Source organism: Calonectris borealis, chromosome 1, assembly GCF_964195595.1.
Source record: "Calonectris borealis chromosome 1, bCalBor7.hap1.2, whole genome shotgun sequence".
Taxonomy (NCBI): Eukaryota; Metazoa; Chordata; class Aves; order Procellariiformes; family Procellariidae; genus Calonectris; species Calonectris borealis.
The window spans coordinates 102,390,506-102,418,316 of NC_134312.1; the positions used below are offsets into that span (position 1 = coordinate 102,390,506).

Sequence of the window (27,811 nt, forward strand, 5' to 3'; positions counted from 1 at the left end):
CAGTGAATTAATGTAGCCCAGGATGGGGAGGGGGGAGAGCCGGGGTGCCTTGAAAGCTGGTAGGGGCCCGGCAGTCCAAAGGCGGGCTTTGTGCTTGCTGGCTGTCAGCTGGGCTGGTCGAGGCGGCAGAGTTCAGGCTGAGCCGTGGTGGGGTTTGCTGCTGCCTTGGGCCCCCCTGGGGTTTGTGCATCCCCCGCTGGTGGCTCTGGGGCCCCCAGGGCTGTGCGAGCCCCGCTGGCAGGGCAGGGGGAGCAAATTCCGCAACCAGATACTCAGCAGAGCCAAGTGAGGCTGCACAAGCAGGGAAATATTTGACTGCTCATAGGTAGCACAGAGGAACTACTTTGGCTGTCTTTGTAACGAGTCACCAAGTTCTCAAGCACTGTTACTTTTGAGGGATGCTTCTTCCCCCTTGAACATGTGGTTCCTCTTGGGGATCAGGAGGCACCATAAGACCCATTGCTAGCAGGTATCGAGGCTCTTCGGGTAGGTTCAAAATAAAGCAGGCACCTATTTGGACTCGTAAGATGGAGCTTCTGCTCTTTGTAGGTGTCACTCCCTTACCTCTGGTACCACAAATCCCAGCCCTAAATGAGCTATATACGTCCAGCTATTTGTCCATTGGCGCCTGCTCTCAGACTAGGGCTGCACGTGAGCTTGTGCAGAGATAGTAACACATGGGAGGCAAGCTGCATGCCCGTGTCTGCCCATATGTTCTGCATGCATGTGGTTCACATGTACATCGTTCACAAACGCAAACACACAGAGAAGCCTATGCAAAAATTGTATATTTTTTGTGCATGCTGGGAAAATAAGGAATATATTTAATATGCACGTGGAACGTAATGTAAATCTAGCATACTGTGATGCAAGGCATAGATCTGTTGCATGTGTTTGTGGCACCCAAGACTTAAGCCACACATATATTGTATACGTGCCTATATCTTGTGAGCAGAAAGCATACATGAGTACTTTCCCATTAACAAGCCTAGCTGTGAGCCATTTGGACACTTGATTCTTCCAGAAAATGGACTGCAAGGAATGTCATGAAACTTTTGTATATGTAAATGAAAATGTTGCAGTAGACTTGGTGGCAAGAGTCCTCCTTCAAAGTAGTAAATTATCTGAAGGATCAGCATTGTATCTTTTGCTAAGGCTTCAGGACCACCTCATCATGATGGCATTACTGTGAGTACTAGACAGCTTTGATGAGTTGCAACTGGTTGCAAAGCACTGCCTGCATTCAGGGTATGTTTATTATGGCTCCAGCAGGCATCCTTGTGGATTTTTGATCTCTACAGAACCTCTGCTGAAGCACTGAGAAAAAACGGACAGAGGGAATTTGATTGTAACACGCTTCAAGGACAGACTAGAGGCCAAAGAACTTGGGATCCAGTTCATCATTGTGTCTGAGTGCTGCTTAGTGCAGGACCTGAAGGGCATGTGGGGAGGTTAAAGGTAGCTTTCTACCACTTTTGCACTGGCGTACCCTTAGCTGCTTCTGTTATGTTATATCCACAACGTATGTCTCTCTTCAGAGTGCAGCTCTCCTACCTTATGCATGTGTTTAAAAAACCTAGCATGATCCTGGTACTATATAAGTACGCAGCACAGCTGCGCATAGGGCTGTTCTGCCGATGCACAGGTGTGTGTAAATTATACCTGAACACCATGCAGGATGTTTGCTGTGTATTAGAAATATCCCAGACATTCAGTGCCAAAACAAATAGGCACCGAGCTGCCTTTGGGCTTGGATTTTGTTTGTATTCAGTTATAAATTAGAAGTTGACTTGCTTTTTTTTTTTCCTTTTCCTTTTGCAAAGCGATTCCACAAATTTCTACGCGAATCCTTCCCTGGTTGGTTTGCTTCGCTTGAGAGTTGGCCTTATATCACCCAATCTCACCAAATTGCTCGTGCATCTTGAAAGAATTGGCACATACTCACTTCAAGATTCCTTTCCTGGAGCTGTCTCTGCAGTTGCAGAGTCCCACATAGAGAGCACCACCCACGGGTGTTGGATGCACGTGGCTGACTTGTCAAGAACCTTGGGTTAAAGATGTTTCATATCCATCCAAACTACATCAGTACATTTTTAAAGTAAACTAAATCCTTCTGTTTGAGGGCTGTCGTGCATTTCCAGGAGCTTTTTGCATGTGTAGAGCATAACTCCAGAAAGATGTTACTGTGTAACCATGCTAAGGGGACCTCCCTCTTCTTGTCATTTTGTGCCTAGATCGGAGAAGCTCTGTTCCAGATTCTTTCCCCCCAGTTCTGCTGATAAAGATAAAATGCAAGGACACAGAAATGCAGAATTGCAGAGGCAGACACCAGGCATCGAGCAGGATGACATCTATGGTTGATAGGAATTCACTTAACAGAGTGCAAGTGGGCTGATGAGGAAGGGAACTGGAGGCTAAGGCAGGGGCTGGGGAGTGTGTTTTTCTTGCAGTAACCTCTCTCCTTGTTCTCCTCCTTCTGTCTTTTCTAGGCAGGACAGGGCTGCTTGCTGATCTCTTGCCCAGTTTTGCTGTGGAGATTATGCCAGGTATTCAGTCATTTCACCCTTCAATCACCCAGTCCTCTGTCATCTTGTCTGTTTATCCTTCTACAGCATCTTTATGTGGTGTACGTTTCACTCTTACATGTGTTTTATCTGGGGTTAAAAAGGGAAAAGCCTGTTGCTTACTGGGAAAGTGTGTTGGATTGAGATCTGAGAGAGCTGATGCTGGGGGAGGAATGGCCATGCTGGGATCCAACGTACAGAGATGGTTGATGTCATGCCAGGATCAGTGTGAGAGCAGAACTGCCAACACTCTTCAGGGGCAGTTTTATGTCAAGCTCTCTGCTCTCCCCCTGCTAGCACAAAGGTAACGTCGCTCCAGCCTGCGAGACTTCGGCAGCCTCGTGTGCCCGTATGGCTTTGTACGTCAGCTGCTCTTGTGCAGTAGTAACTTCCGCTCCCCAGACCCTATCCTGTGGGTACCGTTATAGCCATCACCACAGATGGTAGCACAGGAGGTGCTAGAAATAGAGCACTGGTTAGCAACCCATCAGTGGCACAGCCTCTCTTGTGCTGCATGGCCAGAGCATTATCTAGGTAACACCAGGTGGTTGGACCAGACATGAAAGCTCTCTGCCCATGATAAATCCCTCGCTAGCCAAACTAATGAGAGCCACCAGTTCTGGCACTCCTTGCAGAGGAAACAGAGACTGTGCAACAGATTGTCCTTGAAAGGGAAAAGCTGTGAGAACATTTAGCCCTTGAGTCATCTGATCATCCCCTGACAGTGCCCAAGGAGTGTTTCTTTCACACGTTTGTGGAAAAATGCAACTCCACATAAATGTGTGAAGCTATTTGCAAGTCTGTCCCAGAGATGCAAACGGAGGGAAGGCAGATGCTCCCCCGCCTCCAGTGTAACCCAAAGCTCCCTGGAAGTTCAGCATGGCAGGAGAGGGTTTGGTCTTTTCAGCAGAGACAGAAGTTGATTCTCTGTTGCCTAACACTTTTTTTCCCCCACTATTTATAATTTTATTGAATGGGTATAAAATTCTTGTTGGCCAGGTAGCTTTCTGGTACCCTCACTGCATGGGTATAAACAACAAGAAAGTGTAAAAGGCAGCGGCAAACCACATTTCAGCTGTTAGCATTGCCTGTTACCTGGATAAACAAAAGCAGGTGCTCCTGCAAGCACAAAACAGTAGTTTCCAGACAGCGAGGACACATAGCATTTCAGCTTGGTAGTCATTTGAGTCTCAGGGTTACACGGTTATATCTGGAAGGACTGTGACAGAAGATAACAGTTGTACTGGAGGAAGGATTAGGGAATTGCAGGTAAAAATGGTTGAATCCCGGTTTTGTGCATAAGGGAGGAAGCCAGCAGGCTCTTTTGCTGTTTTCTTAACCTCATCAGAGAAGCAAATGGTCTAACTTCCCATGAAGTAAAATCCTTCGTGATTCATAGGTCCCTGTGACTGGGACACTGATTTCAAACATCCACTCCTGGTCCTGAGTGAGTGTCTTGCAATGTGCAATGTACATACTAACCTGACCTCCTTTTATACTCCTGGAACGTTTTCAGAAGGACCACAGATACACTTACAATGGACTTGCTGTTTGTTTTTTTCCTCTGCCAGGCTTTTATCCTTTATGGAGCATTTGTGAACTGTTCACTAATAGCTCTGGAGATCTGACACTTAAGCTTCATTGCATAGCTGTGGCTGGCCACTTCTGTCATGTGGTACTATTTCACCTCCTTCGCTGTATCAACGATGGTCATAGAGAACAAGATGAGAACATGACAAAAGAAAAAGCCACTGAGCTGTTGCCCTTCTCAGATTGGCATAGATTAGGAAGTACAGGACTGGAAAGGCTCACTATCTTGCTTGCTATCCCAAGCGCCATGTAGTTTCATCCTTTCCATAAGCTTAGCAAGCTTAAGAGTAGTCTGGGTTTGGCCTTTCTCTCTCCCGTTGGATCACTTTCTTTGATGTGCGTCTTCTAGCTTCCATCTATATTACTCATAGCCTGTTTATGCCCATTTATGTAAGACCTTTAACTATAATACCTGCTTTTCCTCCTAGCATTCATCCTCCTAGCATATTTACGGCTATGTCTGCTCTCAGCCTTCTTTTTAATAGACTGACGCAGCGAGCTTCAGCTCTTCTGCTGCCAGGCAGGCTACTGAGTCCCTTCATCCCCTCAAATCCCTGCTTCGCATCCGCTCCAACCTGAATTCATCTTTTCTTATACAAAGATGACCAGAACTGTATAACATCAGTAACTTCAGATGAAGTTACATGGAGGCCTTGTATGATGGCATTAATATTTCCTTAACACTACTGGAAATTCCTCCTTTACTGGGCATGGGGTTACATTTGCCATTTTTGTGGCTGTATTGCATAAGCAGTTACAGTTGTCCTATGATGGAATAGTATACTGGATCATTTCTCTTGTTTTTCAGTTGTTTTCAACTAATGAAGTCCTGTTCAGAACAAATGGTTCTTAATCCTTGGATTAACGTGTGACCTTGAAAGTATTGCTGCATACCTTGAAATTCAGTATATTGCTGCATTTCATGTTTCTTATTGCAGGCCCAAGGACCAACTAGCCCTTTCTATAACATATCCCGGTCTTCATCTTTAGTGACAATGCTTCCCTACCTCTTACCCTCAAGATACATTAACACATCCTTATTTTCTGTGTAAAGGTCATTCGTGAAAATATTAAATAAGATGTTTCCTAGAACCGGCACTTGAGGAACTGTATCAGTAATCTCCTCTCAGCTCTTACTTTTCCATTCATGGATGCTTCCCTCTAGCTGTTTCCTTATTCGTTAGCTGAATTTTTCTCAGTATATAGTAACTTCACCAAAAAAAATTACTCCACAAGGACCAAAATTATCTGCAAATTTAAATGAAATTCATCTGTTTCAGCCAAAAAAGAAATAAAATATTCAAAAAATATAAAACATTTCACTTGACACTTCTGAAATGAAGTGTTTTGATTTGTAAATGCCAGATCTTTCACTGACGTTTTTTAAAGGAAATTGTAAGTTCTGGATTAAAAATGGGATTAAAAAAAGGGAATTGTTTGTAGAAGAGTTAAGGAAAACTCCAACAAAGCAAAGAATTTTACTTTTGTTCAAACAGAATGCTGTGGATGAATCAAAAATGACACTTCTTATTTTTGCGTTTTATTAAGAACTAGAAAAACCTTCTGGTTTGGTTGTTCCAAGCTGAACGTTTTTCCTTGCCTTTTCAGCTTAGCGACGCAGGTGAGAGGTACGCTATTTTTCCAGTGTGATTCTGTACTCACATTGCAATCCTTGTATCAATACTTCTTCATCTTAAATAGTAATGTATCAGGAGACCCGTTAGTGAACGCTGGACTTCTCTTCAGAAACAGTGGTCTGCTGCTTTTTTCTCTCTGCAAAGCAGCCCTACCACTTCTTTCTTTGCTTTCTTACCATCTTTCCAAGGTGGTTGAATAACCACCTGGGTACACCTGGAGTCTTTCCCCACAGATTTTCCCTCACCAGCAGTCTGACTTCTAGATAGGTTGGTGCATCTCTCTGACACAAAACCGACTCCAGGCCTCCTGCACATTCAAAATCTTGAAATTTCTTGGTCCGGATGTGTTCACTGACCATTCTCTTAATCTGGGGAATTGCCATGTGGCGGTAGGTGCAGCCCTGTGCACCTAATTCCCTGCAAAGCGCAGGGTGGCCAGGTGCAGAGCTGGGAGCTGCCCCGGCACAGGCTGGGCACCTGCTCCCACCATGGCTGCTGCCGCTGCAGATTTCCCAGCCGCGAAGTTTGAGAAGGCTTCTCTTGCTCCCCTTTCTGATCAAACCCCATCCTGGTTTTTGTGGACCAGCTCTTCTGTGCTTTCACCTGTAGGGTGTTTTTCAGCTATTGCCTTTCGGGGCCTGACAGACATCATCTGAGGCTTCAGCGGGGAGGGGGGAGGGTTGTTAGGTTTCCTGGCTGGCTGCAGCGCCTGAATAGGATGTTCGTTCGGCACATTCAAAAGAATAATTGCATGCGTGGGCCTAGTTGCGAAGGGGCAGGCCTGGCTCATTTACTGGGCTATTTATAGCATGCTTTTCACCATCATTTGTCCCATTAAAACTAGAATGTGAGGGAACAAACACACAAGCAGGGCACGAACATGGCTGGGAAGAATGAGTCTTTGATGAGATCCAAATGCTAATGGAGTACATCCTGCGGTGTTTGTACAGGTCTGCCGTGGGGCGAAAGGTTTCTGTACTGGGGAACCAGAGCTCCTGCCTCTGTGCTGCTCGCCTCTCAGCCAGCCAGAGACGTCGCAGGAAGGGACCACATTTCTGTAGCTCCATTTCTGATTGTCACGTGCCATTTCTGCTTCGACACAGGCGGGGACGTAGTCCTAGACCAGCAGGAAGTCCATTTCTATTATTCACCTATCTGTTTTGCCCCTGTGCTCTCCCCTGGGAGGATGTTGCTGACGTTCCCTTCCACAGCAATGTGCAATCCTGTAAGTATCTTTCTTTCTCCCCTTGTTTTCCAGAGTGGGTCTTTGTGGGCCTGGTGATCCTGGGGGCGTTCCTGTTCTTCCTCCTGGTGGGGATCTGCTGGTGCCAGTGCTGCCCACACAGCTGCTGCTGTTACGTCCGCTGCCCCTGCTGCCCTGAGTCCTGCTGCTGTCCCCGGGCGCGTGAGTGACCCTGTCCAAGCCTGGCGCAAATCTTCTCCTGCACTACTTCTGCTCCCTGGCAGAACAGGAGGAGAATCTGCTAATACTGCTTCCTTTGCCCTGAGCACTTTGCTTGACTAAAGAACTAGTTCTTAGGGAGTGAAGCATCTGACCTATTGCTCAATGGTTGAGCGCTCAAAGTTAATTGCAAATGTAATTCCCTGAGCCCTCCCTGCCTTGGCAGCTGTGCCTGCTCCTCCAAAGTGTCATGCTCCCCTTCCAAACTTGTCGTGTCAGTGAATGTTGTGGGTCAGAGCTAAGAGCATCCTGGGAAATTTCTTCCTGGCAAGGCAAAGCAACTGCCCTCTACAACAGTGCAAAATCCTTGCAACCCAGCAAGGTTCCTGGTCAGGCTCAGGCAGATCTGTCAAGTTACATGAGCCTCATCCCTACTGTTTGAGTCATCAGTTGTTTTTAAAGCTGAACTGCCACTAAGTCATGGCAACGGTAATACTGGCGGTAATATGCTGAATGTCTTCCAATTGCTGGGCATCTTGCAGGGCTCATCTGACCTGTTGTGTGTATTTTTTAAACTCCTCTCAGTGCCCTTTGAGGCTCCTACAGAAATTCAGATTGGTCCTTGTCATTTCATTTGTCCAGTGGTCTCCTGCTGGGTTGTCACCAATGTGATGTGCAGGTTTCGGCCACGTGCCGTGTGGGTCTGTGGGAGGCTGGTGTGATGCTGACTGCTGTTCTTTTTCAGTCTATGTAGCAGGCAAAGCAGCAAAAGCTGGATACCCTCCTGCAGTCTCTTCCATGCCAGGTCCATACTACATCCCCAGTGTTCCTGTAGCTGGTGTCCCATCTCCTGCTGTGCTGATGGATAAGTCACACCCCCCTCCCTTAGCCCCAAATGACTCCAGCGGAGGAAGCCAAAACGGTAATTTGCAGTGCCAGGCACAACATTCAGTCCTCTTATTGGGAGCAGGGCTGGGAAAAGGAGGAATGATTGTTACTGATACTGTGGTATGAACAGAAGAAACACAGAGAAACTGCATTTTAATCCTGGCTCTGACAATGACATTTGCATCCCTTAAGGCCACATGGTCCAACTTTTCTAGTGCCATCAGGACAGTGTCAGTTTGTGGGTGCCTCACTAGGTCAGCAGGGAATGGGAGGCAAGTTCATGCTCAGGACCCGTCTCATTACTGCTGCAAACGTTTACTTGCGGAGGACAAAAGGATGAAGGTGGTTTCAGGGGAGCAGAGGCAGTGGCCATTTTCCCCTTACAGATGATGCCTTGCAAGCGGCTCTCTGTTGGTAAAGTGTTCTTGCTACCCTCTGGGGCACTGCTTGCCCTCTGGCAGCAGTGTTTGCTGCAGCGTGTTTTACTGTCCTGGTGGCATTTTGGGCACGGGGACATGCTCCCTCAGCATTTCTGCCCAAGAGCATTTGGGGCTGGACCCCCTCCACTGCCTTACAGAAGTCAGTAGGTCACTTTTTTTGTTCAGCCTTTGCATTTGTGAAATGTGAGCGATAAAAGGCTTCTAACTAGAAAGGAGTTGTGGATCAATGTCAGACATAGAGTATCAGTATGATGACTCTGTCTTGGTGAGGGTCACTTCTCCCGCTGCAAAGGAAGCTGCCATCAAGGAAAAAGAGGGTAGCTATTTAGCCACATGCTAGCATTTCAGGATCAGAGTGGCTGTTTAAATTTAAACGTGCTGCAGCAGAAGTGACTCTCACCAATGTAGAGTCACCATACTGAGACAGTATGTTTGCCATTGATCCAGCCGCCATGTCTGATTTTAAAGCACCACACTAATTATCAATTGTTAAATTTGCTCATGACAATGTGTTGATAAGACACTTCCGAAAAGACAAGATCAAGTAGCATAATCAAATAATTAAGCTTTTGGAACAACCCTAACATTCTTCCACTGCCCCAGTCAGTATATTAACCTTTCTGGAATTACAAGAAGTATTTTCCTTCAACAATCATACTTTTTTTTCCCGCTGAAATCAAAACAGAGCTCTGGAATGGAGCATTTTGCAATAGGAAATAATCACTGATCCAAAGCAGAACATACTCAATTCAAAAACCTTTGTCAGAAAATGGTGGACGACAGCCCAGTGCTTAATTTTTTTTCTCCTGTGAAAAATGTCACTGCATGTAGAGTGTGGTATTGGCCGTGGCAACTCCAGGGATTTTTTAAGAATCAGATCACAGCCCCAGTCTCGCTCTGCTGTACGTTACTAGCAGAGCACAAATGCAGAATGAAAAATTGTGGTTGCGTTTGGTAACCAAATGGAATGGCTCTTAGCATCCCATGTTTCATTACACAGAAAGATGCGTTTATTATATAATCCAAATCAGCTGGCTCAACTCAGGACTTGACAGGAAATACTACGTATTGCAAATAAAACCATTATTACAGAGTTCTAACTGTTGTGGCAAGACAACAGAGGTTCTTAAGCTTTTTTTATTTTTAATTAATGTTTTCTGCAATAATATGGACAAACCCTTAGTCTGGATCATGCACCTGTTGTTCAAGGTGTTCCTTGAACTGTGGAGCTAAGGAAGGGTGATACCCTGCACCCTGTTCCTTTTCTCTTAAGGTCCTCCACAATGAGAATATCCCCAAATTACAGGCTGTAGAAGAGAAGACATTGTGCAGCTGTTCTAAGCTACTTATTTGCTGGTTGGCCAGACAGCAAGCTAAACAAAACAGGTAATGGTTGAGTTTATAATAAAGGCCTTTTCTCAGAAGGAGTGCTAATTATGGTCTATGTGTCCACGCAGCTGGTGTAGGTCTGATCTGAAACTTGGTATCTTTGAGACCTCAGCCTTTCCGTCAAGTTTATTTAAAAAAATGGGGTCAGAAGTGCTGGAGGACAGAGACTGGAGGATTCTGTAATCCTGGCTGCCAGGCTGAAAAGGACAGCCTTTGCCCTAGATAGTTTCTGTGCTTATAAGTGACCCCTGTGAGGTGATCTAGTGAGTGAACTCAGGCATGAGGATATTTAGAAAGTTTGTCTAGGGTTACATAAAAGCCATGTGACAAAGCTCCAGTGAAGCCTAGGAACTCCATCCTCAACTTAGGGCTGAATAGGGAAAAAAATAAACTTTCAGCTCTCTTATTTAGAAGAGTGTTGGCAACACATAAGTTAGGATGTATGCTCTGTCTATTTTAAATGCAGTGGTTACCTGGAGACTCTTGCATAGTTTCCTTAAACCATGTGCACAGGGAAGCTTTTGATCTGAGAGCTGGACTCCAGACCTTTAATATGGAAAGTGTATAAGGATGAGACATCATTTACTTCCTAACCACACTTGTCTGAAAAAAATAGTAGTGCTGTCCTTCCTGGGGAGGGAAACAGCTTACAGTTTTGGCTGACTTGGTTCCACCCACAGAAGAATGAAAAAAGTATCTAGTTAAACATAAATTAAACACTAGAAATTTATGAACTGTTCAGGAGAAGAAAATACGGTCTAACAGGAAAGAATGTTCCATTCCCTTTGACTTCAGTGAATGGTTCTGGACAAGTGGTTAACGTCTCTGCATCTTTGTTCCCTTATAATTAAGATGGGCCTAAAAATATTCAGACCTTATTAAAGGGTTATGGCAATTTACAGATGAAGAAGGGTGTGAGGAGGAAGCAATAATATCTTCTCACACGAAGGAATAATAAAGAGATTTAATAAGTTGAACATTTAATATCATTGCGAGAAGTATTTAATAAATAAACGTAGAGACAAAATATGCTTCATCTATAATGGAAAATAATTTTTATGAGCTGTTCACGGTCGTCTTTGCAGATTTAAATCCAAAGTTAATTTCTAGATGCTTACAGAATTAACCTAGAAATTTATTTGCCTTTTGATATACAGCTGCAATAGCAAGTCCAGCATGAAGCTAGCATGAAGCTGAGCTAATTCTCTATCAGTTCCAGCAGTTATAGATGTTACCCAAATAGATATTTGGCACAGCCTCAGCGTGAATAGTGGCTCTGGAGAGACAGAGTCTGGAAGCTGCCTGTTCAAGTTCCCCAAAGGTTATTAGTAGGTCAGAGTAATTTCCAGCTGATGGTTGTTTGCTGGCCTGTGTATAAATGAGTGGCAGCTTCGCTGAGCCCCTAGTAGACACATTAGAAGAAAGAATAGCGAGAGGCCTCTTTCCTGGCAAGGTACCAGAGATATGTCAGCTACGATGGTGAGGTGAAGTGGAGAACTCACCTTGCTGTTGCTCGTGCAGTGCAGCAGGAGTCATCGCTTCTGAGGCCAGTCAGTCCAGCCCCTCTTCATAGCAGCAGCCTCACTTCAAGAGGCATGATGGTCTTCCACTTTGGAAGGCAGAGGCAGGGTTCCTTGTGTTCTGTAAATCACTGCGTGCATTTGCAGTCATTGTGCACATATTCATGGGGATAATAAAACACAGCGAAACTCCACATTGCTGTCAGCTAAGCTATCTGGAGACATGTTGAAAGCAGGACCCTGATAGACCTATACTATATTTTAACATCTAATACCTTTCCCAAGTACAGGTACACAAGGTAATATTTCAAGATGTAGTTACTTACCTTACATGTGCACAGTCAAAACCCTCTTAAAGCAATTTGCGGGATTATTACAGGAATCATTCTACCCCTTTCTATGGCACAGCCATTTCTGAAGCAGAGCATGGTTATTTAATAGTGCACAGACACATGCACAGCAGTTTAGGACAGAAGGAGCCTAAGAATACCTCTGCCAAGTCCTTGTTCAGCCCACACAGCGCATACTATGCAATGTACTACCAAACCCATATGTTAGTAGCTTGATGTATCAGGGTGTGGGATAAAACAGAAAGAACAGGTTGGCTCAAAACCACCATCCAAGTATTTAAATCGTGCCACAAGAGGAGCACTCATGCAACACTGCAGTATTCACACAAGGGAACATATTAACCCCATGCAAGGCAGACAGGTTCCATTTTGTAGTGCTAAGTGAATTGTCCTCACAACAGTTCTCTAATGAGGCTGAATTTGAGGGTTGTAGTCCTCTTTTGTACTTAGACCTGTGTTTCTGTCAATCTTAAAATAGCCCCAGGCTGAGACCTTTCTTAAATAATCTGCTATAAAAGCCTTATTTTCTTCAAGGTCGTGATAGGTGGAGTTCTCTGTTTGCTGACTATAGATATGCCTTGAGGTAGTCAGGCTGTTCACAGGGTTAGCAGGTAAAGTGTGCATGGAGTCAGCCTGCTGGAGCTAGAGCTGCTGTGGCTCCAGGTGTGTAAGGGCTTCTTTTCTACACACAGGAAGGTGGAAAAGCCAAAAAAGCTGTCCAGACTTCCCCTGCAAATGGGGTAATCCCAGCAGTCAAGCACTTAATGTATGTGTAAGACATACCTTTTCTGTAAAATAAAGCATGTAAAGAATGCCAGAGCAGGCAGTTTCACAGTTACCCACTGACCTGATTGGCCCCATCATTGGATTCGGTATAAATCTCAAAGCAGTGTGATGTGCTTTGTGGGACTTTCTGTGTTTCCTTCTGTATTCTCTGGAGCTTCTCCTACCACATGCTCTTCAACCTGCGTGAGCAGAATTCATAGAGATGGGAGAGTGGAGTGGTCCTGCAGAGTGACAGCTCCCAAATGCTCAGCCACCTGCTTCCCCTGCAGACTGGGAGCTTACGGCCCCTGCTGCATAGAGGAAGCATGATCTTCTGGGACTGCTTCTCCCATACCATGACAAATCCTTTCTGTAGTGCTGAGGAAGGGGAAATGAGTGCTACTTTTCTCTCTGCCATCCTCTATGGGAGGTGGAATCACTCTGTGGCAATGACACCACTTGATGCATTTGGTTGTACAGATTGGGCATTTCCAAATAATTTTTGCTGTTACTGCAAACTTTATAATGATGCAGCTGCTCACAACTTCACATCCCACATTACAGACAAATTTCTTCTGAAGCAAGGACTGACTCACTCTGTTTTGGAAGACGCAGCCTACCTGCCTGCAGACGTGAGCTCAACTATAGAAGCAATATTGTTGGAAAGTCTCCTTGGATTTAAGTGTGTTTTCCTCTAATGCTTTTCTTTTCTCCCTAGCAGTGCGCAAAGGGTACAGGATCCAGACTGACAAGGAAAGGGACTCCATGAAGGTGCTGTACTATGTCGAGAAAGAACTGGCTCAGTTTGACCCAGCTAGGAGGATGCGAGAACGATGTGAGGAACAAGCATGGTTCGGGTTTTTTTTTTTCACTGACCTGAAAAAGACTGCAAATTCATAGCTAAAAGTTCACTGGCGTTGCCTTAGAGGCAGCCTCTAGGATATGATGTCCAGGATATGGTACTTGGGGCAGATAAAGTCTAGATTTTATACAGGTATGTTCTGATTTTAAAGATCTGCTGCTTACCTAATCATCCTTAATAAGAGCAAACAAAGTGAGGGATACTCAAATGCTCGTGAAAATTGTCCACTCGGATAATTAAACCTTTGGATCATCAACATGTGAAAAGCCAAGTCCGTACTCATGCCTTCTACAGCCTGTGGTGTGATAATAGCTAGGATATTGTCTTCACAATTTCTGTATGTCTGACAGTGTGGTGCCTGTAAATTCCCAGCATGGCAAAATAGGAAAGGGATGATTTTATTGAAAGCATGTTTTGTGGGCTGCAATGACCACAGTGTGGTTTGAAGGATGCAGAAGAGTAGTCTGGAGTGGCTGCTGCCCCGCGGAAGGAGCAGAGACTACAAGAAAGATTTAAGGAACTAGAGGATCGTCAGATTTTGTGACACAGGTCATCTTAAGATCAGAGGCGGTACACGCATCAGTACTGACCGCTCGGCAGTCAGACACCTGCAGGCGAAGGGGAGGAGGGTAGTGATTAGGGACATGATGCAAACTCAGAAGTGAGCTTCTGTGTGGAACTCGTCACTGTCTTCCGATAGCCTCTTGCAAGCTTTATTTTCCTAAATAAAGGCTGAGGCTGCACTTACTGGGTGTCAGAATACAAACCCAGGTGGGGGTCTTTCCACATTAGGAGGCAGAGGTGCAGTGGCGGGATAAGGTGTGTGCGTGAGGAGAGCTTGCAGTGCTGCTCTTTGTCCTCTCGCTGTTCTGTGCGGTGGACAGCAGCAGGCTGGGGGCTTGGTTCCTCCAGGCAGCATCCGACTCGCGCAGAGCTAACCCACTTCAGGCACTGGTAGAAGCTCATTTGAAACAGATGCGTGAGATCCTGCAAATCAATGAAGGTAAGGGCTTTAGGGAATGACAGTACATCAAAGCTCTATAAAGATGAGGTATAACTAACAAATTATATATACTTCTAAACCAGTCATTGCTGAGCACACTGTCTTCTCCACCCACAAGATTTACTATAAAAAGACCTCTCCAGATTGGTATGTCAGGCCTCCAGATGTCAATGTGCTTGACGGGGTAGAGACTGACAGTGATTCAGTCAGTCTCTTACTTTTTTCTTAATCTTTTTTTGAGGGGGTTGTTTTTGTTTTAGCTGGGCAAGTCAGGCCAAATCCAGAGCCAGCCTGTCTCACACCAGGAAAGGGGGAGGTGGCACAACTGCTGTGACGATGTTCTACCAAGCTCAGTGCCCGCCTCGCGAGGGCGGAGAGCTCACGTGTTACCGAAGCAGGACTGAGAGGGGATTTCTGCATGAAGGCTGAACTCAGTTATCTGGAACACAGGCAGCTGATGCCATTTGCGATACCCTCAAAATATCCCACCTGGCTGCCAGCTACCAGTTCAGGCGACCTGTAGGTCTAACAGCAGCTCTGTAATGTCCAGAGTGAGCCCCAGGAGTCTTGGGCAGGATCGCTCAAGGCTTTGGAGAAGGGCCTTGGATTCCATTTTGATTTTTTTCTAATGGGCAAGCTGAGCTTCTTTCTGAAAAAGCTGCAGCTGGGCTCACCACAGCCTTCCTGTCCACTCCTCCCCTCTCACACATGCTATCAGGTGATGCCTATCTCATTTCTTTTCTGCAACCTCCCCTGCAGATAACAACACCATCTCTGAACTCAGCTCTTTGCATGAAGAGGACTTGAACTTCCGGCAGCCCTACCGCCAGGGGCGAAGGAAACCTCTCCCTCCTGCGGGGGACCTGGATGGTGATGCTGAATACTGGGCAGGAGTGATCGGCGGGGGCAGCACGTCAAGATCACAGGCTGTCTCTGATTACAGAGATGAGCGGGATAGTTTCCGGCACAGGTGAGGAGTGCTGTGTTGGGAGGCAGCTATATCTGGCAAAGTAGTAAAGAAAGGAGAAGCGACAGATGGACTGGTAGCTCCTCTCCATTTCCTGCTGCTTTGCTTCTGCTTAGCAGGACAGAGGGGTTAGAGAGAAACATGAAATCTGGGGATATCATTAGGTAAGGTTGGAATGAATCTGATTCCGACAAGCCTGCTGAAGCCTACCCAGCTGGGCAAAGCTAGGTACCAGCCCCATTCCAGGTGGGATGTAAAAGTGAGATCGATAGGAAACCGAGCCACCCTTCCCAAAGTGCTCGCTTGAGATTTGTACCTGATCCCTCCAGCACTTCCCAGTGCTGGTGTGCTTTATTAGGAGTCACACCCTGTTCCTTTGGTGCAACAAGATCGGTACTCCAGGCCTAAAGGACTGGCATTCTGGTGCCTAGAAGAGAGGTATCACATCCTTCCCTCACATACTAGCAGCCCAGTCTCCTGAAAGCAATGGCAGGGATTTCCTTCCCTCAGTACTGGGCTATTGTGCCAGCTCACTCTCTTTAAACCTGCTTCAAAATTCTCCTGCTGTGAGCTTCTGTAGCCGGGTTCTTGGGTTTTCCCAGTAGGACATACTCCTAAAAGCTTTGGGGCCAAGGAGAAGCAGGTCAACCCTGCATACTGGAGGACAAGGGAGGTGCTCTCTGGGGTTAATCTCGGGTAATGTGAGACATGTAGGGTCCAAGCTATCCACACTAAGCTGCCTTTACAGTCAGCAGAGAGAAGCAGGGATTTCGAGGATGTGATACATCTCTTCCTACAGAAGATGATGAAAACAGGTCAGATGATTCATGCCCCAGGAATGCCTGTTCCCCTCCATTGTCTGTGAAGGCAGCCGAGGGGATGAGCGCAGCTGAATCCACCCTCTAACACTATCTCTTCCATCCTCCAGCCAGCAGAGATCCAAGTCCGAGATGTTGTCCCGTAAGAGTTTCTCTGTGGGAGTGCCGGCCGTCTCTATGGACGAGCTGGCAGCCTTTGCAGAGTCCTACAGCCAGCGGACCCGGCGGGCAGACAGCCAGGAAACTCGGCGTTTCGAGCGGTCAGAGTCGCACGGCGGCCGCGGTGGAGGGCTGCCCCACCAGGATAGCTCCATGGAGGAGTACTACACCAAGCGTAGCAGAGGGAACCGAGAGCCGCTGACAGACTCGGATCGGGGCTGGTCATACAGCCCACCCCGGAGACGGGCCCATGAGGAGAAGCACCTGCCCAGGCTGGTGAGCCGGACGCCCGGAGGGAGCCAGAAATACGATCATTCCTACCTCAGCAGCGTCTTGGAGAGGAAGTCCCGGAGCTACGATGAGAGCGGTGACCGCAGTGAAACCCCCTCAAAGCTGAGCTCGCAGCCCAGCCAGAGAGGAGGGGGAACGTATTATGCCTGGTCACCACCCTCTACCTACAAAGCCGAGAAGTCGCAGCAGCAGTCGCAGCAGCCGCCACCACCACCTCAGCAAGAGGAAGAGGAGGACACCCTGCCCCCGTATAGTGAGAGGGAGCTGAGCCGAGGCCCTTCATACAGGGCCAGGGAGCAGGCCTACCTCAGCACCTCTGACAAGAAGAGGAAAAAGGACCCCAAGAAAACAGTGAGGCCATGTCTGGTGTTCCTGATCCAAATAGGCTGAGCGAGGAGCCACCAGGGAGGAGTTACTAACCAGAGTTTAGGGGCAGGGGGGCTCTCCAGGAAGGTAGAGCCTGGAGTCTGAGTGTGGGGAACCCCAGGTAAGGGGAGTCAGTGTGGGCAGAGGGCAGTTACCAGGTGTAGGAGGCCAGAAAGGGAAATAGCTCCTGCACAGGACTCCATGATGGAGGGGAGGGACAGATGTGCCTGGAACTGGGGAGGTAAGGGATGTTTTTGGCATCTGTGGCCTGGTGATCCAAGGAAGTGGGAGTTCATCTAGGGTTTAGGAGGCTCGTGGTAGGGAAGGGAACTTACCCAGGGCTTGCAGAAATTACAGGGCATTGCTTTGGCCTTGATCCTTGTTAAGGAAGGGTTGAGAGGCTCTGTTCTTCTGGACTGGGACAGGGTTAGTAGCAAGGCATGGTGTAAGAGACCTGAGGTCTTTCTGAAAGGGGTGAGATGGCGGACTCCTGTGGGTGCATGCCCATGGGCATGTGTAGGGGCCATGCATGCCAAAGGCATTCCTCACGCAGGATACCAGCAAGTGCAAAACATCCTGCCACAGGCCGGGCCCGTGAGGACTGATGAGTTCATGGTTGTTGGGGAAGGGGGGCTGGCTTAAGTCTGCTCTATGAGGGAGACCTTGTCACTAGAGCAGCTTGGCTGTTAGCCCTGAGCGTAAGTGGCGTGTGTGAGAGAGGAAAGGGGTGTGGGCGGACAAAGCTGTTGCTGTTTGGTTGTGTCTCTGTCAAAGCTACATCAGTCTCTTTGTCCATTCCATGGGTGCTTTCCTGTTGACACTTCTCTTCTCTCTTTCCTCTCAGAACGATTTCCCAACAAGGATGTCTCTCGTGGTTTGAAGTTGTTGTGGACATGTCATGTCGATGGGCTGGATACCGTGAGGTGACTGCGGTGGAAAAGATACAAAGCAACGAGCAAGACAGGCCTCCGTCAACCTTCACAGCCACCAGCCACGGATTCTTTGTTTCAATTGTTTGTTTCATCGGGGGAGCAGAGGCTTTCATAAGAGACAGACTCCCATGAACAGCACTCGCTCTCAGAGGCTCTGGGAGTCTGCCAGGAAAATGAGGCCAGGGCTCTCTTTGGCACCCTGCTTTCCAGTGCCCTCCATTCTGCGCTGGAAGGCAGCCATGTCCCTACTGTCCCTGCAGCCCTGAACGACAAGCGAGGCTGCCTTTGTGCCTCGTGTCCTGTCTTATGTGCAGAGAGAGGCCTGTGTGCATACCTCTTGCTCTCTCTGTCTCCTCAGTTCTCTGTTTGGATCAAAATTGTCTCCGTACTTATACTTAGAGCCTTTTCTGTATCATCCCCATGCTGGGAGGAGGCCTTGTTCTTACAGCTGCAGACTGCCTCCAGCTGATCAGGCCCTAAATCGTGAAAGAAGATCTACATCCTTTCAGACACTCTAGAAAAGGACTGATGAGGTGTTACTTTGGCAAGGGCTCAACAGAGAGACAGAGAGACTGGTTTGTTCAATATATTTGGTTCTGTTCATTGTGTGATGAGAGTTGCAGGTGAGATTGATGTATTGTTTTGAAAGTGGATCAAAATAGCTTTTATTGTGATGAGAGCATGATGTGGTTTTTCCCCCATCCCCAACTGTGATTTGTTTTGATACAGTTGCATTTTCTTGCAGCTGAGCTGTGACCCTGTAGAGCTTCAAGCTAGAATATCTACTCCACCGTATCATAAGCAGTGCTCTAGCCCTGCTGGCGCTCTGCTTCCAGGACCACCAGACGTCTCTGGGTAGTGAGTGGCCTTTTTATTTTAAAGAAGCAAAAAGGGGAAAGTCTCAGTGAGAGGGCAGCTGCAGATCTTAGAATCATAGAACCATTAAGGTTGGAAAAGGCCTCTTAAGATCATTGTGTCCAACCAATCTTCATTTATGCTACTGGTATTACTCCTTTCTGGTCATTGTTCCCAGACATTGAAGAGAGCAGTAACAGCAATGGAAAAATTAGCACTGTGGCTGAACACAAGCTTTGAAAGTCACCTTTTTTCACTTTCAACCATTTCGTTCACTTCAGTTGTGACATGGTTTTAGTGGCTGTTGTCTCAGGAACAGCTGAATTGAGAAGTGAGTGCTTCACACCATCTGGAAGCCTAACATTCTGGTTTTCATAGGGTATAATGCAGTCATTTCTTTAATTTTTAACTGCTGAAATCATAATGTGAAGGAAGATGATAGGAACATTTTAAGGTCCAGTATCTTGATCCCTATTACACCTAGAAACAACTTAGCGCCCTATTGTGTTATGGACATTGTCAGCCTCTGAAATGCCATCTCTGTTGTTGCTCTGGAAATTTGGGGAGCTGTCTGGCCTCAGGTGCTCACCCTGGCAATACTGTTTTGAACACAAGATTTATTAATGTCACTGCAGTTCTCTATAAAAATAACAGATTCATTTCTGTGTCATTCCTTTGCCGTATCAGTTCACCATGAAGAAGAATAATCATCTCCACAGACTTGATGGCAGTGCAGTTTTCGTGCTAGAAGGTGAATTGATAAAAGGATGGCTTTCTTCTCCTCCCATGCTCCTCTAGCGATGAATGTAGTTTTGGAAATCCCAGCCCTGGGTCTTCCTGGCCAGAGAATAATTAGCCTGCAGGGGTAAACAATCATGGAATCACAGAATGGTTTGAGCAGGAAGGGACCGTTAAAGATCATCTAGTTCCAACCCCTCCCACGGGCAAGGACATCTTCCACTAGATCAGGTTGCTTAAAGTCCCAGCCAGCCTGGACTTGAGCACTTCAATGATGGGACATCCACGACTTTTCTGGGCAACCTCTTCCAGTGTCTCACCACCCTCATTGTAAAGAATTTCTTCCTTATATCCAATCTAAATCTACCCTTTTTTAGTTTAAAACCATTGCCCCTGGTAAAAAGTCTCTCTCCGTCTTTCTTATAAGCCCCCTCTAAATATTGAAAGGCCACAATAAGGTCTCCCCAGAGCGTTCCCTTCTCCCGGCTGAACAACCCCAACTGTCTCAGCCTTTCCTCATAGGACAGCCGTTCCAGCCCTCTGATCATTTTCGTGGCCCATCGTAGGGGCCTCCAGATAGTCGGGCACGATTTGCCCTTTGTGAAGCCATACTGGCTGTCTCTAATCACCACCCTGCCATCCACATGCTTTGACGTAGCTTCCAGGAGGATCTATTCCATGATCTTACTGGGCACAGAGGTGAGGCTGACTGCTCAGTAGTTCCCAGGGTCCTCCTTTCTACCCTTTTCAAAAATGGGTGTGATGTTTCCCTTTTTCCAGTCACTGGGGACCTGACTGCCTGACCGCCGTGACTTTTCAAATAGGGAGAGCAGCTTAGCAACTACGTTTGCCAGCTACATGCCAACTACATCTACTTGTATTACGGCTGGAGAGACTAAATTTTACGTATTTTCATCTCTTCTCATCTTTAATGTATGTTCCTAGGAAAATCGCAGCACAGTTAACAAGAGGTAGGCAAGTGGTTGCCATGGCCTTGAGAAGTCTACAGAGCTACATTACACGGTATTTTAAATTAAACATTTCATCCCTGACATATGATGATACTAGCAGCAAGAACTGTTGATGTTTTGTAAGTTTGAAAACCTCGGGAACGCCTATGCCATGAATTTCAAGGGAGTTTGGCCTGCTATCTTTTCCATCAGACGTCCAGCAGACCTAGGAAACATTTTACATCATAGAAATTTGAAAGTGCATTTGCAACAATGACTATGTCGGAAAGGGGCCAAAACAGTGACTGACTTAACAGACTGTTAAGTCTCTGAATACCTATATCTTTTAAATCATACTGAAAGCCAGAGCGTCACAATCTCCTTCTCATTTCAGTTATGTCTGTCCCTCATCTCACTCCCTGTAGTTTATTTGATCAAGCCTTCAGGAATTAGTTGTGTGTATTAAAAATACAAGCCTTCCCCTCATTAATTTGAATCAGTTTTGTTTGCTCGATGCTGGTACTTCAGGGCATTTGTACACTATGTGTAGGAAGTTGCCATTTTATGTATCTAGCTTATATAAGTAGTTGCAAGCTAATTCTGTTAAGAAAACTATTTTAATTGTAGAAACAACTATTCATAAGAACTATTCCAACATTTCTTTTGAATCCAAGTACCTGGAGAAGCATTGAAGATTTTATGAGTAGTGAATCTACCAGATGAATTTTACCACATGATAAAAATTTCAGCCTCAAAAAAAAAAAAGAGCAGGTCTTAATTCCCTGAAGTCAGATCTGGGCAGCACCCATCAGTTGGCTCACCTTTGCTCTCAAATTTTAGATTTCATATCTCCTTATACAAATCTGAAGGAATTTTCAGTTACTGATAGTGTCTGTCCTCAGGCCATCTTTATTTTTCCCATTAGAAATGTGTCTGCAGCAGCACCAAATGGACCAAATCAAAAAGTGAGGGGTGACGTAGAGTAGGGCTTCCATCTCTGTAGCTAGAGAACCCTACTGATCTGTGACTTGCAACAGAGAGGAGCAGGGGGCCAGAGGCTGATGGAGAGGCTGAGAGGAGCCTCTTGTTTTGGAAAAGAAGTAATGGTTTGTGTCTGCGCCATCTCTCAGAACACCTGCAGAGTGCTGGCACTGGAAAATAACGAGCCTGATTATTACGGGGTCTCAAATTATAAATTTTCCAGTGATCAATTTTTATTGCTGGCATAAAATTAAAATCCTTTTCATACAGGATATGGATGTCTGGGTCATGTCAAGGACAAGGATGGTTTTGTGGCCTTAAAATGAAGCATCACAACGGTGATTTGCTAAGAAGACAACCGAGATGATGAGTGAATCCTGTAAAAAAAAAAAAAAAGAGCCCTTACAGGAACAGCAGGATCAAGTACACTGTAAAAATTTCAGGGGATGGCTTCAGTGCGAATATCCTTAGACCACTCCCTTTCCACTGAAATAGAAAATTAACAAAACTAGCACTTTGAGTACTTAGAAATTTTGAGAAACTCCAACATATATCACCTGAGACAAGCAGCCAGAATTATTCAGATCTTTGTGCTGGCACATAATATAGGGAACTGGAAGTGTAAGCGTCCTAGCCTTTGTAACTGTTATTAGGTCAGAGATGTCCATTGGCAGCGCGCCCCAGGCCCACCTCACCTTCCCTGCAGCCAGCATGGGCAGCTGTGTGCTGAGTTTCCCTGAGGGGTCCCAGCTCCTGCTCTGATGTCTGGGTCCCTCCGTAGCCCACTGAACTGTGGTTTTCATTCTGGCTTGTGACTCTGGGTACCTGCTGCCCGTCGATCAGCAGTTGCACTGCTTTCCTGACCTTTTCCAAGGTGGGCCACCCCCTCTAGGCCGGCAGTACCAGTTCACCTGTAACATAAGACAAATGGTTTTGCAGTCACCAAAGAGACTTTCACATGCCGATCCTCTCCAGAGAGTTACCTAAAACTGGCCAGAGAAATTTGTGGGAGGGAGTAGCAAAGAAAGTATCGGGCATTGTAAGATGGAACTGGCCTTTTGCAGGGAGGAGAGAAGGGGCATTCTCGATGCATTTTTTTCAGGGGGTTTCAGGAGAGTTAACAAACCGATGCCACCACTGGGGTGTGACCAGCCTACTCCAGTAACAGCGATCTGACATTGCGCAGAAGAGCTTTGCTTGGCTGAGTTGCCGGCCTACTCCTACAGTTCCAGGTTGTCTTGAGCAAAGTAACAGGTAACTCTCCATATACTGAAAGAGGACTATGTCTCTTTTGACCCAAGGTCCCTCTCAAAGCTGCTTCTCTGAAGAGATACAGGACAGCCCCTGGGCTGTACAAATACAGAACCCTGAGAAGGAGCAATCACAAAACATCGTAGAAGGCAACCAACCACAAACTGTTACAGGTACATAAACACAACACCACAGTGATTATCATGCCTGGGCTATTCTGAAAATAAATTTAATGTTGTGGAGATCGTTTTGCTGAGAAACCGCTTGGAGCTATCTTCCATTTTCTCCAGGGAGTGTTCACACAGGGTTGTGGGTGAGGATCTGTTCTGTGTCACAAAGTACAGGGTTTGGGACATGTGGAAATGGAAGCTAAAGGGGCTTTAGCTCATTTCTTGACTGGGTCCAGGAGCAAAGAGGCCTTTGGCATAAGCCAGATGCTGCAGATCTGACCCTATAACTCCAGAAATCTCTGTGGTACAGCATCTCCATTGGGCTATACTGGCCATACGTGCTTTCTACAACAGCTGTGACATTGAAACCACCCTCATCATCACTTGGGGCTCCTAAAGCCGCTTTTCCATTACCTGGGAGATCAGAAAAGAGATCCATAATGTAATGCGACGGGATGGCTATCATTTTTATATGATCTTAAAAATGCTAGCTGGATTACCAGCGTTAGAAACAGAAAAATCTTAAGAGTAAAGTTAGCTAATACTAAAGGAATGAATCTGCCATGATTCCCATATGAATTCTCTTGTGACCTTTATAATTGCTTTTTGACATTCACCCCTGCCTGCATGGGGCCTTTGCTGGGAGAGACCTTCACCTCCTCTCCTTTTCTGCCTGTCATTTTTTGTCATGCTTGTAATCCCTCTCTGACCCCTCTGCTTTCCTTGGCTATTTCCAGTTAACCTTCAATGTTGCGCCTAGGGGTTCCGGTCAATTTAGATGCAAGAGTGAGTGGCATTTTGTAAAAAGACATTTTTACCCTTATAAAAGCAAAAATTACAGAATACACAAAACAAAACCCCAAGCCCTCCAGATATTCTTTCAAGCCCAAGCAGGGATGTTACTGGAAACAATTTAAAAATTAAAGCTGAACATAATTTCAAAACAAGTAAGTATTGTTTTCAACCCCAGGGCAGCTGCAGTCAGAGCTCTGAAGTGCAAACAACAGAAGCAAATGCATTCAGTTTTCATTGTCCTTGGTGAGAGCAGTGGCAGAGGGAAGCAGCATTTCATGAGTCATAGAAAGCAAATGGGGTTCCAAGATGCTATTAGTTACATTTGAGTTTAAAAGTATGAATTAAAAGTTGACAGGCTCATTTTAAAAGCAAAATTCAGTTCAAGGAAATGGCAAGGTTTTAATCTCTAATGCCTGGTGGTGGCTCTCTACCACACCTGCTTACTATATATAGAAAAATACATTTTTTTCTGCAAAGCCTCTAGTGGTGCTCCGAGAACAACGTACTACCCTCTGTGCCCCAAGCACCAAAATGAACTCAGAGGTGAAAGGAGCCTCTTGTGCAGCCCTGTCCCAGCCAGACAGTCTGCAGAGCACCAACACTGTCCCCATCACGCATCCCAACAGGCTCACCTTTAGTTCTGTTTGTGCAAGCTACAGTTTGGAGACTCTGGGGTAGGAGCAAGGTGCCGGCTGTTGCTGACTTTTCATAGACCCTGTCGAAAGCCCCAGCCCAGGGGTATAGTCCTCTTGCTGTTGTATCAGTGAGCTGGGTTTTTTTTTTTCTGCTGCAGTTGCTCGCCTGCAACAGCCATTTTCCCGCCATTATGCAGTGAGTGAGTGGCTCTCTTTGCTGTACTCGGCTGTTGTTATTTTACTTAAATTGCCCTTCTCTCCTGTAATGAACTTGGGGGACAAGGACACAACAATACTCTGTATAATGAAAATACAATACTTTTATAGCTTTTTGGGACACATCCTCATCCCCAATCACCAAGCATTATACATTTGCCGTGCTTGCAGTTTCAAAGTTGTTGCTTTTGAGTTGTCACCATGGAGAATAAAAGCAGGAAAAGCTACTGCCAATCTGCCTTATTATCCTGCAGGCAAACAATTTGCCCACTTTTTGCTAAGAAATGAGCAGTTTACATGGGCGGTTTTCAACTCTTTTTTGATTAATGCACGATAAACCAAACATTCTCCAGCAGAGCAGCAGACCCCTTCATAAATTTCATACCCAGCTCACAGGATAACGTATACAAGCACATTCTGCCCAGCCTCCTTTCATGCAAGAAATCCCCAGAAGTACCCCATGGAGCCACACTATTTACCTCTCCCCTGGTTTTGCAGACCTAAAAACTAGTTCCCTTTGGATTTTATTGGAAAACTTTATCTTTTTTCTACAGACACGTTCTTTCCTTTTGGCAGTTTGACCCCTTTGTGCTTATGACTGCAGTACTCCGGATTGATGTTTTTCCTCTCTCATAAACAAGTAACTTCATTCAGATCCTGTCTCCATGTTATAAATAATGGATGCGGACGCTCACACTGTTTGCAGATGTAATCTGAACAGCATTTACACGTTTAGATCCACATCCGCTAGGCGTTATCGGCAGTCGGGTGCAGGAGAAGCGCACGCGGCTCCCAGCTCTGGTCTGTATTTCCCTGTGCGAGGCACGTCATCCCTTGGCTCTTTGGTTTGCTCCCTGTGGAAAGGGAAGGAACCCAGGGCCACCTGTTTCCTAGGGCAATGCTGGTCAAGCCCCAGCGAGCTCAGCCCCGCTGCGGACGCCCCTCCCAAATACCAGGTTGCACCACAACCCCACTCGGATTTTCTGCCTCTGCGCTGAACTAACGCCCCAGCTTTATACCCCTGGCAAACATGGATCCAGACGCAAGTGCTACAACGCAGGCTCGATCCTCACATCCGTACCCTACCAAGCCAACAGCCGTGGCCCCTGGGCCAAAAATTCCACGTAAGAGAGCTCCCTCCCCGGAGACCCACCAGGCCCCTCAGCTTGGAGCACAGCACTGAGGGGCACCTCCCGAGTAACCCGAAACAATACCCCCTCCACACCCTTCCGTGCTGGGGAGGGGAGAGGAGAGGGGGAAGCCGATTCGGCTCCTGCTTCGCCCAGAGGAGCCCGCGGACCCGGCCGGGCCCCCCCGCTTGGTTTTAATCGGCCCCTCAGGGCGGGGGGGGCGGCCCGGGCCGCTCCGCTCCGCCGGCGTCGCCTGTGGGGGGGCGCCCCCTGGCGGCCCGCCCTGCCGCTACGAAGTAACGGCCGCCGGGCGGAGCGGAGGGAGGGGAGCGGGAGCTCCCTGGCGCTGCCAGCCGAGGCGGCAGGCTCTGGGGCGGTGGGAGTCGGAGGTCTGGTGGAAGGGTGATCCAACGGAGTGTGTAGCTTTAAAGATCTCTAATCTTAACAGTTGCCTCTGAAAATCGTCATTAACCCTTTTTTTTGCATTTGTGAAGGTGCTCAGTGTTTCTTTCGGCCTCTTTATTCCTCCTCCTTCCCTCAGACACGCTCCCCCCCTGCCAAATAGAGACGTCTCCAAACCTACAAGAAGAAGGAAAGGTGCCCATACCTTGAAGACAAATGGGGGTAAGAAAGACGTGACGACAGGAACACTGAGCGGTCACCTAGCTCCGTGGGAAGTCCCTTCTGGCTGGGGAAATACAAACGCTAGTAAGGCAGAAGCCAGCGGCACCCCTCCAGATCCCACAGTAACTTCTGGTTACCCCTCACACAGGTAAGGCTCTTCTGTGTCCACACCCGGTTGGCCCAGAGCTCTTGGCTGTGGATACAGGCTTGTGGTTCAGGGCCATTTCTGAATTAGAGAAACGAGCCTGAAAAAAATGGCCTAAAGTCGCACAGGACCACTTATTCCAAGAGATGTAGAGCTTTCAGTTAGTCCTCACTGTGCGGTAGAAATCCTTTCAGGTTACATTTCAAGTTTGTTTCCATCAGCCCTGTAGAGCAGGTGTCGGTGATTTTCATGTCCCAGTTATCACATCTTCTCTTTGAGCAACAGATTAGTCAGCACGCTTGTCTCTGTATAGGTACTCCAGGGTAGTGAGAGTTTGAGCATCAACTGGATGCATTTTCCACTCAAGAGCCTGCTAAATGATTAATTTATTCAGTCTTTTAGAGTTCCCTGCTTCCTGGCAAAGCTAGAATGTGTGTTTCTACAGGCCTCAGTCCAGCTCACCTTGGAACTACAAGTTTTGGCAAGGACTTCAACCTCCAGTACGGTGGAGATCAAGTAAAACTTTATCATAAAAAGCTAAAGCCTTTACCTCTAATAGATACACTGCCGTGTCCTACCTAAGGACTGCTGCATCTATTTGTCAGCACTAAATCTATGTACAATCACAAAAAGGACACTTGTGGTCCACGCAAGTGGCATCCCTCCCTGACGGGAGGATGTAGGGGTAAGTATAGTTAAAGCAAGTCAGCTAAAGAGAACTGCCCAGGGGCCTCTGGCACTGTGGGATTGTGCCCTGTTGGGGAAGGCGTAGCCAGCATGGCTTGCTGCTGCTGCTGCTGGCCATAGGCTCCCCTTAACGGAGCAGCCCCGCTGCTGACAGCAGCCTCTGTCAGCATCCCCCACAAGGGGAATTGGAATCCCTCTCTCATCTTCAGCTCCGTCAGATTCTGCAAGAAGGGTGAGGTTACTAAAATGAAGACTACCTTAGCTATATAAGCTCTTCCTGGATTTCTCTTTCAAGTTTTTGGCAATCATCTTAGACATTGAAGGGTAGGCCTGCACAGTCAAAGTTTGAGGGATACCTGCCTGAAATGCAGATCCTACGAATCTTTATGTGTGGACTTGGCTACTATTACTAAGCGCGTGCAGAAAGGATGTGTGGGCCTGGTGCCTGGAACATTTTTCTTTATAACTTGGAGCCCCGGCAGTTTAAGCTGAAACCATCAGCACAGTCTAAGTGCTCAGGATTTCTGAGAAAGTAAAACTACTCAAATTAGCAACAACATAGTCCACAAGCATCCTGGTGCAGCCAATTTACAGAGACTGCACTGTGCACCCCTGGCCAGAACCGACTGACGCAACTCGGAACCTGCATCTTTGCTGAACTGACCTGCCAAGACCAAGGGGAGAGCACTTG

General features: G+C 46.8%; 1 protein-coding gene across 1 annotated transcript in view; it reads left to right on the plus strand.

Moving 5' to 3' along the window:
* ILDR2 (immunoglobulin like domain containing receptor 2) overlaps positions 1–21,739 on the plus strand; it is a 41,957-nt gene extending 20,218 nt beyond the window's left edge. The window contains exons 4-9 of the mRNA XM_075169714.1: positions 7,050–7,196; positions 7,939–8,115; positions 13,267–13,380; positions 15,170–15,380; positions 16,306–16,996; positions 17,856–21,739. Coding sequence (XP_075025815.1) covers positions 7,050–7,196; positions 7,939–8,115; positions 13,267–13,380; positions 15,170–15,380; positions 16,306–16,996; positions 17,856–17,891 — 1,376 coding nt within the window. The 3' untranslated portion in view covers positions 17,892–21,739. The remainder of the gene's footprint in view (positions 1–7,049; positions 7,197–7,938; positions 8,116–13,266; positions 13,381–15,169; positions 15,381–16,305; positions 16,997–17,855) is intronic.
* Positions 21,740–27,811: the final 6,072 nt, after the last annotated feature.